The sequence below is a fragment of the Chiloscyllium plagiosum genome, unplaced genomic scaffold (assembly GCF_037043375.1).
Source record: "Chiloscyllium plagiosum isolate Xiang-an unplaced genomic scaffold, Cpla_swu_hap1 HiC_scaffold_2, whole genome shotgun sequence".
Lineage (NCBI taxonomy): Eukaryota > Metazoa > Chordata > Chondrichthyes > Orectolobiformes > Hemiscylliidae > Chiloscyllium > Chiloscyllium plagiosum.
In genome coordinates this window covers 131,196,461-131,210,026 of record NW_028270140.1, presented here as the reverse complement: position 1 = coordinate 131,210,026, position 13,566 = coordinate 131,196,461, and the positions used below count along the sequence as shown (strand labels likewise).

General features: G+C 43.8%; 1 protein-coding gene across 2 annotated transcripts in view; it reads left to right on the top strand.

Annotated features, from left to right (window-relative positions):
* Window positions 1–13,566, top strand: part of LOC122557495 (protein WWC2-like) — a 242,696-nt gene that overhangs the window by 210,500 nt on the left and 18,630 nt on the right. For both annotated transcript variants that reach the window (XM_087973644.1, XM_043705245.2), the window contains exons 13-17: window positions 1,874–1,954; window positions 4,317–4,403; window positions 7,947–8,139; window positions 9,844–10,008; window positions 11,364–11,476. In XM_087973644.1, the coding sequence (XP_087829770.1) occupies window positions 1,874–1,954; window positions 4,317–4,403; window positions 7,947–8,139; window positions 9,844–10,008; window positions 11,364–11,476 (639 nt within the window). The remainder of the gene's footprint in view (window positions 1–1,873; window positions 1,955–4,316; window positions 4,404–7,946; window positions 8,140–9,843; window positions 10,009–11,363; window positions 11,477–13,566) is intronic.

Here is a 13,566-nt window from a genome sequence, read left to right as displayed (position 1 = left end):
CTATGGGCTATTTAGCATGGCTAATCCACCAAACTTGCACACCTTTGGACAGTGGGAGGAAACTGGAGCACCCAGAGGGAACCCTTGGGTGCTCCATGGGGAGAACATGCAAACATCACACAGACCAAGGGTGGGAATTAGCCTGGGTCTCTGGCACTGTGAAGCACTGAGCCATCCATATGTTAAAATAGAAGCTGCCTTAGAGTGTGCAGCTCACCTTCTGTTCTTATTTACTTTCAGAGTGTGGGTAACCAGTGCTTTATTGCCCATCCTTAGTTTCTCTGCGATGGTGGGTCACCTTATGGTACAACTGAAAGGCTTCATTGGCCACTTCGGTGGGATGGGGTGGTGCAGTTAACAGTCAATCCTATTGGTACAGGACTAGAGTCACATGTAGCCCATACTGGGTTAGGATGGTTTGTTCTCTCTCCAAAGATACGTTAAAATAACTCACCCACCAGTGATTCATGTGTCAAAGAGCCATTCTCCAACACATTTCTACATTGCACAAATGAGAAAAGAACAAAATTGTTCTCTTTGGCAGCAATATATAGACATCATAAAAATTGAGAGAGAAAATGTCAGTGGTTTTATGCACCTTCTATGTAGGAGACAATGTTAAGCCACTAGCTTGGAAAGTCTAGGGCAACTGCACAACTAAAAACACTCTGTGCTCCTTTTCACTCCATTCCCACTCCCCACTGTTTGAGCAAACAGAAATGTGTAAAATAGAAACAGGCCACTCAGCCCAACCAATCTATGCTGGTGTTTATGCTCCACAATGGCCTTATCCCAGCTTTCTTCTTTTACCTGAGTCGGCATCAAGAGATTGGGAATCCACTGCCGGATGCTGACTTGCTACTGTGGGCCACCAGAACTTTAGTTACAAACCAACAGTTGCTAACATACCTCCAACAAAACTTCTTTAGCTCAGCCCTTATTATTGTCACCTGAGGACACAATGAGCTTCAGTTGATGGCTCCTCTCAGTTCCTTCAGGCCCATCATTTCCTTCTCTCTGCAGCTCACTGGAACCTAATTTCCCCACATCTGACTCAAAAATCTGTCGGACCTTTATGGATGATGTAAAAGTGGCCACTGTACTGCAGCAAAGGCACATCTTCCTCTCTCAAGGTGGGCCTTTGTGGTGGAAGTCACAACAGGAACTTGTCTTTTCGAAGCAGTGACTCCAAAACTTGCAGGAAAAATACAGGTTCTACTCTGTGCCTGCGTAAGCATTGAAATGGCTTCCACCCTCAGTTGGTGGGAGGTGTTGAGGCAGGTCCCAGCTGAGTGTGACACTTCTCACCTAATGCCCACAAGTTCCATGGCATCACTTGCTGCAAGTTTCCTGGTCTAGTTCAGAAGCACAGTGGACAGTATCATCATTGAGACAGGAGTGGTAATTGCTTCACTTATTGGCTAAGCAATTGGAAAGGGGTAACCCCGTCATTCTGAACTACTGGTGGGGTGGATATTCAGGAGGAGCATGAGGCAGCATGTGGGCTACAACATTGTCAGCCCAGTATACCCTGTACTCATTGTCAGTGTGCACTAGAGGCATTGAAACATGGACTTTATTCTTTTATTACAAGTACTCTGTTTTCCATGTCTACAACACACATTGCAAAAGCCAGCAAAACATTTGCAGTTTCTCTGTGCCTCCTGGAAGTGCAGCAATATGTCTTAAACAGAATGCCCGTGTGCTTTTTATAAACCAAGTCCATAACCATAACTTGCGCATGGCTGTGACATGTTCTCTGGGTAAATTCATCATGTATTTTATGGTGACTTTTTTATTATTCCCAGCTCTCGTGTTCATTATGTTTAGTTTACAATTTCCATTAACTTGAATTTTACAACCTTGCTGTTAGGCCAAATGAAACTGAAGATGCTATTTATGATGAAGATGAACCTTCCACATTAGAGGCAGCTCAAATCCAGATAGGACTGAGGTAAGTGATTATTAAAAAAAAAACTAAATTTGCATGGCTGAATTTATGAGTCTGAATTTCTTTTCCCCTTTTTTCCCTTTACTTCCTGATCTCCTGAGGAGTCTTTGCTCGGATATAGTTCCACCAGCCCAATAGTAAATTATCCAAGTCAACCACCATTAATTGTGCACATAGAGCATATGCTGAGGCCTGTTTCACTCTGGGGCTGGGCTACCACAGCTGAAGTCAATACATTTGTCTTTATTTTCTACATTAAAGTTGCGGTACAAAGCTGTTGCTTTCTGAAGAAGATTCATTGGATTTGAAACATTAACTTTTTTTCTTTACAGATGCTGCCAGACTTGCTGAGTTTCTTAGCAAATCTTTTTCTCTTATGTACGTTCAGAGTGTTGGATAGTGATGATTAGAGGATATCCTTGTTGATGCTCCAGTGACATGAATTCTAATCTCACTATGGCAAATGGGGAAATGTAAATTCAGTTAATTAATAACTTTGGAATCAAATGTTAGTCTTATAAATAACTACCACAAAAATCACCAGATTGCTGTAAAAACCCACCACATTCACAAATAGCCATTAGGAAAGGAAACCTGCCATCTTTACCTGGTCAGGCCTACATGTCACCCCAGACCCACAGCAATGTGGTTGACACTTAACTGCCCCTCTCAGGCAATTAGGGATGGACAATAAATGCTGGCCTAACCTATATCCATGAGTAATTTTTGAAAAAATCCTTCTGGGAAAGAAGTCTAATGTCCTTACCTGGTCCATCCCAGAAGAATAGAAAATTGGGGCAGGATTAGCTCATTGGCCATTCACTGAGCCCTGCCACTCAGCATGATTATGAGTAATTCTCTGAGTCAATGCCGTACTTGCATACTCTCCCCATAAGCCTTGACATATTAGCCTCGAGAAATCTATCTATTTACTCCTTATATATATTCAATACTTGGCCTCCATAACCTTCCGTGGTAGAGGATTCCACTGCTTCACCACCTCTGAGAGAAGACATTGCTCCTCACCTCAGTCTAAAATGGCCTCCCCTTGGATCCTAAGACTGTGAGCCTTTGATCTAGACCCAATGGCCAGGAGAAAACATCATCCAATGTATTCAGCCCGACATGGGACTCGCAGACTCCGTCTCTGAAAATGCTGAACAAGCTAGTTGGTTGGATCAGGTTGAAATGGTAAAGTTAGTGCCCTGAGTGTATCTACACCACATAAACAGCAGCAGTTCAAGAAGACAGCTCTCCGCCACCTTCTTAACGGAAGTAAGCAATGGCGAGTAAGTGCTGACCTTGCCAGTGATGCTCATATAGTCATAGAGATGTACAGCATGGAAACACACCCTCCAGTCCATCCCGTTCATGCTGACCAGATATCCCAACCCAATCTAGTCCCACCTGCCAGCACCCGGTCCATATCCCTCCAAACCCTTCTTATTCATATACCCATTCAGATGCCTTTTAAACGTTGCAATTGTACCAGCCTCCACCACTTCCTCTGGCAGATGATTCCATACCCGTACCACCCTCTGTGTGAAAAAGTTGCCCCTTAGGTCTCTTTTATATCTTTCCCCTCTCTCCCTAAACCTATGCCCTCTAGTTCTGGACTCGCCCACTCCAGGGAAAAGACTTTATCTATTTATTCTATCCATGCCCCTCATGATATTATAAACCTCTATATGGTCACCCCTCATCCTCCGCCACTCCAGGGAAAACAGCCCTAGCCTGTTCAACCTGTCCCTCTAGCTCAAATCCTCCAACCCGGCAACATCCTTGGAAATATTTTCTGAACCCTTTCAAGTTTCGTAATATCTTTCTGATAGGAAAGAGACTAGAAATGCACACAATATTCCAACAGTGGCCTGTATAGCTGCAACATGACCTCCCAACTCCTGTACTCAATACCCTGACCAGTAGAGGAAAGCATACCAAACGCCGCCTTCATTATCCTATCTACTGCAACTCCACTTTCAAGGAGCTATGAACCTGCACCCCAAGGTTTCTTTGTTCAGCAACACTCCCTAGAACCTTACCATTAAGTGTATAAGTCCTGCTAAGATTTGCTTTCCCAAATGTATCAAGAATGAGCAGGAAAATATTTACTTCCTTAATCGAGGGTCACTGAGGATGATTGAAGGTACATTGACATTAGTTGAATCAGCACTGGGCAGGGATCAAACTTGGAATATTTCTGTATTTGAGGGGCTCCTGTGGCACAGTGAGGAGTCCCTATCTCTGGGCCAGAAACACAGATTTAATCCCACCTGACTCAAAAGTATGTCATAACACATCTACATGGCGTGATTAGAAGAAATTTGTATCTGCATCTTCATTTTTGTTACTGTATCTGTGGCAGGTATGATCCCACCAGTGCAAGTTTCATCATAATCGCCGTGCAGCTGAGGAATCTGACAGCTCTCCTGGTGCCACCTGGATGTAAAGTGTGAGTATGCTGTCTATGAAAACCAACGTGTCCATTCTTTGGCAGAGCTGTCAAAATTCAGCAATGGTTAGAGTAAGAACCTGAGATTGTTCTCCTTGGGACAATGGATATTCTGGGGAGATTTGATAAGAGTATACAGATTACAACAATCTTAGATAAGCTATTCCCTTTTACTGATTGTACAAGGACGTGGAGAGGCAAATCTGAGCTTTTCACAGTAAGTGATTATGACTGAGAAACTATTGCCCTATGAGGATGATAGAAGTGAAGGTGATCGTTGATTTCAAAAGGAAACTGAATGGACTCTCAAACAAAATAGATTTCCATGTCTAGCAAAATTGAGTGGGTGAATGTGACTGGATTACTCTGCAAAGCACCAGCCTGGACCTGATCAGCCAAATTGCCTCATTCTGTGCTTGTAAATGCCTCTGTGGGCAGACTTTCCCCTCCCCAAAGTGATGGGGAAGGTGGTGGGAAGGGCAGATAATCTGGGAGATTGGTGACCTCCTTCCAGCACCTCAGAAACTGGGTGGGAAGACCCCCAGTTGGCCTTCCTGACCTGTTGCCAATTAAGTCCCATTAAAGGGCCTTGTTTCACCTCGGCTGCCATTAGCTCAGCTCCTTTGCATGGAGTTGCAGAATTCTGGAGACACCTGGCTAGCTGACTGGCTAGCAGGCCCAGGAGGTTGCGTTTTGCTAGTCTGAATTTCCAGCAGAAAGTCTACCAGGAGCCAATCAGCTGTGTGATTTTAGTTTGATACAATGGGCTTTGTGAACAGGGTAGCTGTGGACTTCTCCTCACTCAACATTCCATCTTCCAAACTTAGTTCCAAAACTGGAAAGTACCAACCTGTGAATCTTATGATCAAAATATCAAGCACACAGCAAGATCATCTCTCAATGTGTCTCTTTTCTTTACTGCTGTCTAATGGCATAGGTCTTGTCTTCCTCTAGAAGTGTTCAGTGCACCAACATTAACATCCCTTAGTTGCTTTGGGTCAAAATTGTAGGCCTTCTCAGTTAGTAACATTGTGGGAGCATCCTCATCACAGCCGCTCTATCAGTTCAAATGTTTGCTAGCAACATGCCCATCCTGAGAATAAATATTCAAATCCTGATATTCATACCCTCAAGTCTTTAGTGTTTTCCTTGCTTCCAAAGTTTCTATCAGTTTGAGTGGCATTTTATCCTGGTCTAAATCTGATATGAACTCTGACCTTGGGGTTCTTCCTTTCTGCCATTGACTGTTGTTCGCTTATTTGTTCAAGACTCAAACTCTAGTCACTGTGAAGTAACTTACCATTCATGGTGATGAAGAAAGCAAAATATTCTGAATGATGGAAATCTGAAATAAAAGCTTTAGGAAATACTCCATAGGGCAGAGACGACATAGGAGCAGAAGTTAGCCATTCCGCCCATCCAGTCTGCTCTGCCATTCAATGAGATAATGGCTGATCTGATAAATCTCAACTCCATATTCTTGCTTTTTCGCTATTACCCTTGGTTCCCTTATTGATCAAAAATCTGTCTATCTCAGTCTTGAATATACCCTTGACAGCCCTCTGTGGAAAAGAATTCCACAGATTCTCGATCCTCTGAGAGAAGCAATTCCTGCTCTTATCTGTTTTAAATTATTCTGAGATGATGCCCTCTGGTCCTTGACTCTCACATAAGGGAAACACATTTTCTGCATCTACTCTATCACGTTCAGAGCCTGAAAATTTTTCTGGTCATCATTTCTATTTACCATTTATCAATTTGCTGATCTATTGTCCTCAAAGGTTCCTAGGATAAGCCACCATCTATTGAATGGCAAGCTTTAAGCTACCACAGCAGGATTCGTCCTTGCTAAGTAGGCTCAGGACAGGCCATGGCCACTATGCGGTCAATCATTCTGCTTCGGGGCCTCTGAACAAATCCCTTATGTATTTATTGAGAGGCACAAATGATGCTGCACACTTTCAAGGTGTATCCCCTCCACAGATTAAGTATTGGATGAATCAGCTTAAACTCAGCTACTGACTAGCTCTTATATTCAGGGGTTTTCATTAAATATAACGTGGTACCAGCGGGTAAACACATCTGCGGAACCCTGTACCAGATAAATTCACAGATTCATACAGTGGAGAAAAGGCCCTTCGGCCCATCGAGTCTGCACTGATGTAACTACCGCCACAGGTGCACTAATCTCAAACTTCTTGCACTAGTCCCATATCCGTGAATGTTGTGATACTTGAAGAATTCATACAAGTATTTTTTTTAAGGTTGTAAGTTTTCCAGTCTACACTCCCTTCCCAGGCAGTGCATTCCAGATCCCCCACCACCCACTGAGTGAAAATGTTTGCTCCCAAATTCCCTCTGAATCTCCTGTCCCGACCCAAAAACTATGCCCCCTCGTGATTGACCCCTCAACCAAGGGAGACAGCCGCTCTCCATTCACCCTGTCTATACACTTCAATTATGTCGCACCTCAGTCTTCCCTGCACTAAAGAAAACAATCCAAGCTTATCTAGTCTCTCCTTATAGTTCAATTTCTCCATCACAGGCAACATCCAGATGAACCTCCTCTGTACCCCTTCTAGTGCTATCACATCCTTCCTGTAGTGCGGTGACCAGAGCTGCACACAGTACACTAGTTGTGGCCTGATCAATGCTCTGTACAACTCCAACGTTCTCTCCTTGCTCTTATGCTATGACAAGACTGATGTGAGCAAGAGTCCTATATGCCTTCTTAACTATTGTATTCATGTGCTCTGCCAACCTCAGGGATCTGTGAATAATTACTCCAGGATCTCTCTTGTTTCTCTAAGCTGCCCAGTGTCCTGCTATTCATTAAATACTTCCTCATTTTGTTTCTTCCTCCAAGTATATCACCTCGCACTTGTCAGGGTTAAATACCATCTGCTATTGGTCTGCACATTTGACCAACCCATCTATATCTTCCTGTAACCTACAACCATCTTCTTCACTATTATCCACTCTGCCAATCTTGTTGTCAACAAATTTGCTTAACAAATTGGCCCTGAATCCTTTCAGCAGTAGGAAGAGTCTATGCTTTTTACAGAAATGGAAAAGATTTGTGCATTTCCCATGTAGCTGCCTCGTCAACATATAGGGGAAAGTGTTGGTATTATACTAACATCACTGTACTAGCAATCAAGAACCTGAGGCTAATGGTCTGAGGACGTTGGTCTGAATTCCATCATAGCAGATGGGGAAATTTGACTTTATTAAAAATCTCGATTTAAAAAACTGAGTAAGGTAAGCTAATGTAACCACTGTCAATTGTCTACCTGGTTCATGTATGTCATTTAGGAAAGGAACCTTACTTGGTCTGGAGTACATGTGACTCCAGGCCAACAGCAATATGGTTGACTCTTAACTGTACCCGAGGCAGTTTGGGATGGGTAACAAATTCTGGCCTAGGCAACAACACCTCATACCATGAATGAAAAGAAAATATACTCAACAATGCTGTTGCTGCTTATTCAATCTTTAACTATTTTAGTCCATTGTCTAAAAGGTAACTTTGCAATCTTGCAGGTACATCAGAGCTGCATTGCTTCCAAGCTCATGTGATTCCAGCAGCCTATTCCGCACAAAGGTTCATAGTGTTGCAGAGATTCTTACCCTCAATGAGGTTTTCCGGGTAGCTATTACCCAGTCTGCTTTACATCAGAAGACACTGCGAGTTGATGTTTGCTCTGTGGGGAAGACACTGTTGGAAGATTGTCTGGTAAGTGCACTGAAGCTTTATAAATATTATAGTATAGTCCTCAATAATAAGGAAACATAAAGTAGTTTGAAAGCTAACTGCTGGAAAGATTATGCAGCAATCTAAAAGATACTGGACAGTTAGAGCTGGAGTTCCGTGGAGCTTGGAAGATTCCCATTTCTGCCGAAAGGGATCAGAGACTTGATGTGATTTCACCCAAGGAAACGTAAATTCAGCAGGGCCATTTGAACTTAGTGGTGAATTCAAACAGACAATGTGTTTACTGTTGCAAGTGCTGAACCCACAATGTAGGCGGCATGAATTGATGAAGTGGGCATAAATGCTCTTGAAGGGTGGATGAGATCAGTTCAAATGCCACAATCTTAAGTTGTCAAAATCGACTGCTCTTTAACTGTTTAACAAAAGGCTGCAGCTGTTAGTGAGTTTAAAATACATGCCTGCTTTGATTGACAGATCATATTGTGTATGTTAGGCAAAAAACAATGGCATCTTGTCAAACAGTTCCAATCGAGGTCTTTTTTGTTGTTTCCTCAACAGCTATTATTAAGTATTTAAATACTTAGCTGAGTTCCATAGACCTCAAGGATCTCAGCAGAGAATTGTGATTAGTTTGATTGACATTTTAAGCAAGCTGTACAGAGAGTAGGTTTCTTTGATAAATAGTCTGAATAAAAATGTATTTTTATGCCATATTGAACATTTAAAGGAATTTAAAACTTGGAGTGGGTTTGTTTTTCACCACTATGTGAGTATGAGTGTTAATGATGTTAGAAACTTTTTTACACCTGAACATTTCACCTGTGGTCTGCTCAAAGTGAATAGTGTGTGGCTTTGGAGATGACATGAGGATATGGGGGAACATGAGGTTGGATGGGTGCATGGGTAGGCATAAAGGAGACATAGTGATGTGTGTGGGAGGATTAGGAGTGAGTGAGGGCTGGTGAGCCAAACTGGGGTGTGTTTTCTAACCAGTTGAATGCCTACAATCTGCTTCTGAGGTCAGTGGGCTCAACTGTCAAATCCTGCCTGTCCCAAGTGAAAATTGCGTGTAACTGGGTTTACTCTTAACCCTTTTTAGAACAATAAAGATAACATCTGCCATGTTCTAGTCCTCTTACACTATCGCCATATCTAAGAAAAATATGGTAGATTTTGGCTGCTGCTTCACTGTTTTACTTCTCTGAATATCCTCAATGCACCTCACGTGATTCTAGTGACTTATCAATTCTATGTACAGCCAGCTTTATGCCTTCACTCAGCCGTTAAAAATCCAGTTGTACTTTATTCAGTAACCTATCATCTCTTCCGAGGGTTTCTCCATTGGAGGTTATCATGCAAAGGGACAGTTTCTCACCAGTTCAGTGATTTCTACTTAATTATAGTCATGGAGTGGTTGAACCTCAACAGTCCATCCTGTGGGGGACGTGGTGTATTTCTGCCAGCAATGTAATGACTTCCACTTGAATCCTGACAGTTTAATTCTTGTCACTACCACAGAATCCAGACCAGTAACCGTCAGTGTGTTTCAGAGTAATCCTTTTGAGGCTTTTCCAAGAGGCATTACAAAGCGCGATAAAAATGCAACTCTTTCCGATCTGAAATGCCTGTGTGATGGTGGTACACAGGAATTTTATACAAACACCCTAACCAGATCGTTATAAACCATGAGCAAACTGAGGGCTTTCTTTTCTCATTTTTCCAAAGGCTGGAACCCAGATTAGTCTGGCGGACTTCTGCACCCGTGGGGACACCTTGACAAGCTGGTACAACATGCTACATTACAAGAACGTGAATATTCATCATCCAAAGAACAAAGCCCAAACTGAGGGAGCTTCACTGAGACCTGAGCCTTGCAGCACTCCAGACAAGGTAAGGTTTATTCAGGAGGTGGGCCCTGGTTTGGTGTCAACATTGCTCGGATTGGAACATGGTAGATTGGTCCCCTTTTTTATCATCCACTTACGGGAGGTGGGTGTCACTGGCAAGGCCAGCATTTATTGCCCATCCCTAATTGCCCAGAGGGCAGTTAAGAGTCAACCACATTGCTGTGGGCCTGGAATCACATGCAGGTTAGACCAGGTAAGGACAGTAGCTTTCTTCCCTAAAGAACATTAGTGAACCAGATAGATTTTTCCAACAATTGCCAATGGTTATCATTAGACTTTGAATCCCAATTTTTTTGTATTGAATTCAAATTTCAAAATGATCCTGGGTTGCTGGGACATTCCCTTGATAGAGTGGATTTATTGTTAAGGAAGGCCTCATATCAGGGCCACGTTATCACAGCAAAACACGTTTGTGACAGCCTTCTGCTGTGGCAACGCTGCAGATACGTCCTCTTTGTAAGTGGACTGCGGGATATTAGAGGTTGCTCTCCACATCTGCAGCCGAAAGCAGTTTTGAGGCACTTTTTGCCTCCTCACTGATGGCCCCAACGCTTCTGCATTTCTTTCCTTCAGCCCTCTGGAGCCTTTCAAGAGCACCTCCATTTTGAAATGCCCTTGCCCTTTCGACCCCTCAGCAGTGCTCACCTTCCCCCAGCTGTGAGCCCTGCCATTGGGGTATCTCACCCACTTTCATCTGTTGGATTGTGGGGGTACACGCTTCTGAGAAGCACAGGCTCTGGATTCTCAAATTTTCCCAATGTCAAGGTCACAACACCTGCCAGACACAAACCCCTCTTTGGTTTAGGATTTGATCCCCTAGGTGTCTGAAAATGCAAGTGACAACAGAGTGACATTAAAAAATTGAGTCGGTTCAAACGTCTTAGTTCTCTCCAAGTTGGTCGGCAGTGCGTGTGAAATACAAAATCTGAAATCACTTAAAACGTTTAACTTTGCTGTATCACGGGCAGAGATTCACAGGGGTTGTGAAGCCAATTAGTTGATCTATTGATCTTACGTCTGGCCACATGTTTGTGAGATTTCAGTTAGATAAATGCCTCATTGTCTGATAAATCTGCCCAGCAGGTTTCTGTAGATAAAAATAAAAATCACATTAATAAATTATGTATCTGAAATGTAAGCATCACAAGTAATTTCCACAGGCGGAAACTGCACTTAATTACAACCTATGTTCGGCAGAGAGCTTGCATTCTTTAAGGGAAAGTGAATTGCCTTTGGTGAGCTGTGCCACATTATTTGTACAAGATTCTACATGAAAGGAAATAATTCTCCATATTCTGCAGTAACTTCTTTCATTTCCATTGCCTTTCTTCCCTTCAGATCCATCAGGACGCTGTGTCTGCATTGCTGGAGAGGACGTCTGTTGAACTGCAGGCGGTTGAACAGGAGCTGGCTATAGATGAAGAAGAGGATGCTGAAGCGGGCGAAGACTGGTATTGTAGACTTTGTGATATTCGACCAGTTACCTTCTGAATGGAACATTTTCTGCTCCCGTTTGTGGTAGAATGAGGTCATTGAAGTCCCACAGACATTCTTCTATACTCCCAACGTAATTCCAATGGCATTCAGGCAGAATGCTGGGGATCCAGGACTCCTTGGGCCCACTGCACTGACTTTTTGCCTAGGACCACAGGCCCTTAAGCAACATATGTCATGAGGACCACCTTGTAATCCTCCAATGTGGCCTGCAAGTCACAGTTCACCGTCTGTGAACTCTTCTAATGTGACACTCCAGGTGGAGTGCTGAATCAAAGTCAAATACTTTTGGGAGGAAAGGGGAAGATGGAACAGTTTGATGGATCTGTCAAGCCTACTGTTTTAACAGAGTGCTTTCATTTGCTCTTTGAATGTTGCAATTGCTTTACTATGCAGTGTTATTGGTTCATAAGGTGGAGAAAGGTAATGATAGCAGGTTTCAGGTCTTGTGATGGGCGGCCGATTAATGCAGGCTTGGAGAGCAGCAGGTTCAAAGCACACGGATTCCACATGACATTGGTCCACATTATTAGGAGCAATGGTACATAGTATGATTAATCAACATCTTCATTACTGTTGTACCATGCAGTTGCCAAGATAAACCAAGGGCAAACTGGGTGGACATTGGTCTTTTTTTCTCTATCAACTACTGGCCCCCTACATGTAGAAAAATGCAGATGCTACAACACAGAAGCAGGGAGTTATGTCCAAGCAGATCACACCATTATTTGCCATTAACACACACTTACATAGGGTGTGGGGTTTCTTCCCTCCCTGAAGAGGTGGTCAGAAGCAGAAATAATATGGCAATTTGACCTTGGAAAGAAACTCACCCCTTTCTTGCCACCTTTGGAATTAAGTGCAGGGTGAGAAGGTCTACTGGGGGCTTTCTCGCCTCATAGACAGCTTAGGCTAGCAAATGACCACTTCAGGCCTTCCACACACCACGTCCCTGATGATTAGTTGCCCAATTGAGAAACCATGGCAACTTGCCGTCAGAGTTTGGGACTTCTAATTGCCACAAACCTGAGGACACTTGGAGACACAGGCGGCAGGCGTGGGTGTGGCCTCTGAGAGCGTCACTGTCCTTGACCCTGCGAGAAGAGATAAAAGCCTTACCTTCTGTCAGCTGGATCCATCACATTAGACATTTGACACCATCATGGACAAAACAGTCAATTTAATTGGAACACCTTCACCAGCTTCAACAATTATTCCTTCTATCAGTGATCCCTCAAGGAATAAGCCTCCACAGGTGGGCCACCTGCTGGTGGTTTCTGGAAATCCAGGTCACCAGCTTAGGATGGCACAGTGGCTCAGTGGTTATCACTGCTGCCTCACAGCACCAGGGTCCCTATTCGATTCCAGCCTTGGGCGACTGTCTGTGTGGAGTTTGCACATTCTCCCTGTGTCGGCGTGGGTTTCCTCTAAGTGCTCTGGTTTCCTCCCACAGTCCAAAGATGTGCAGGTCAGGTGAATTGGCCATTCTAAGTTGTCCATAGTGTTAGGTGCATTAGTCAGAGGGAAATGGTGCTGGGTGGGTTACTCTTTGGAGGGTCGGTGTGGACTTGTTGGGCTGAAGGGCCTGTTTCCACGCTGTAGGAGAATCTTTGACTCCAGTGACAGGGCAAGATCCTCACCCTCACTTTCCTGTCAGCTTTTGATTAGATTAGATTAGATTCCCCACAGTATGGAAGCAGGTCCTTCAGCCCAATATTTCCACACCGACCCTCTGAAGCGTAACCCACCCAGACCTATTCCCCTACCCTATGTTTACTCCTGACCAAGGGCAACTTAGCATGGCCAATTCACTTAACCTGCACATCTTTGGATTGTGGGAGGAAACCGGAGCACCCGGAAGAAACCCACGCAGACACAGGGAGAATGTGCAAACTCCACACAGACAGTTACCCGAGGCGGGAATCGAACCCGGTCCCTGGTGCTGTGAGGCAGCAGCGATACCACTGAGCCACTGTGCTGGCCCGTGAGCTATCTCACCCCCTGTTCTTCAATAGTGTACAGGAAACCACTCCCCATCACCAAAGTT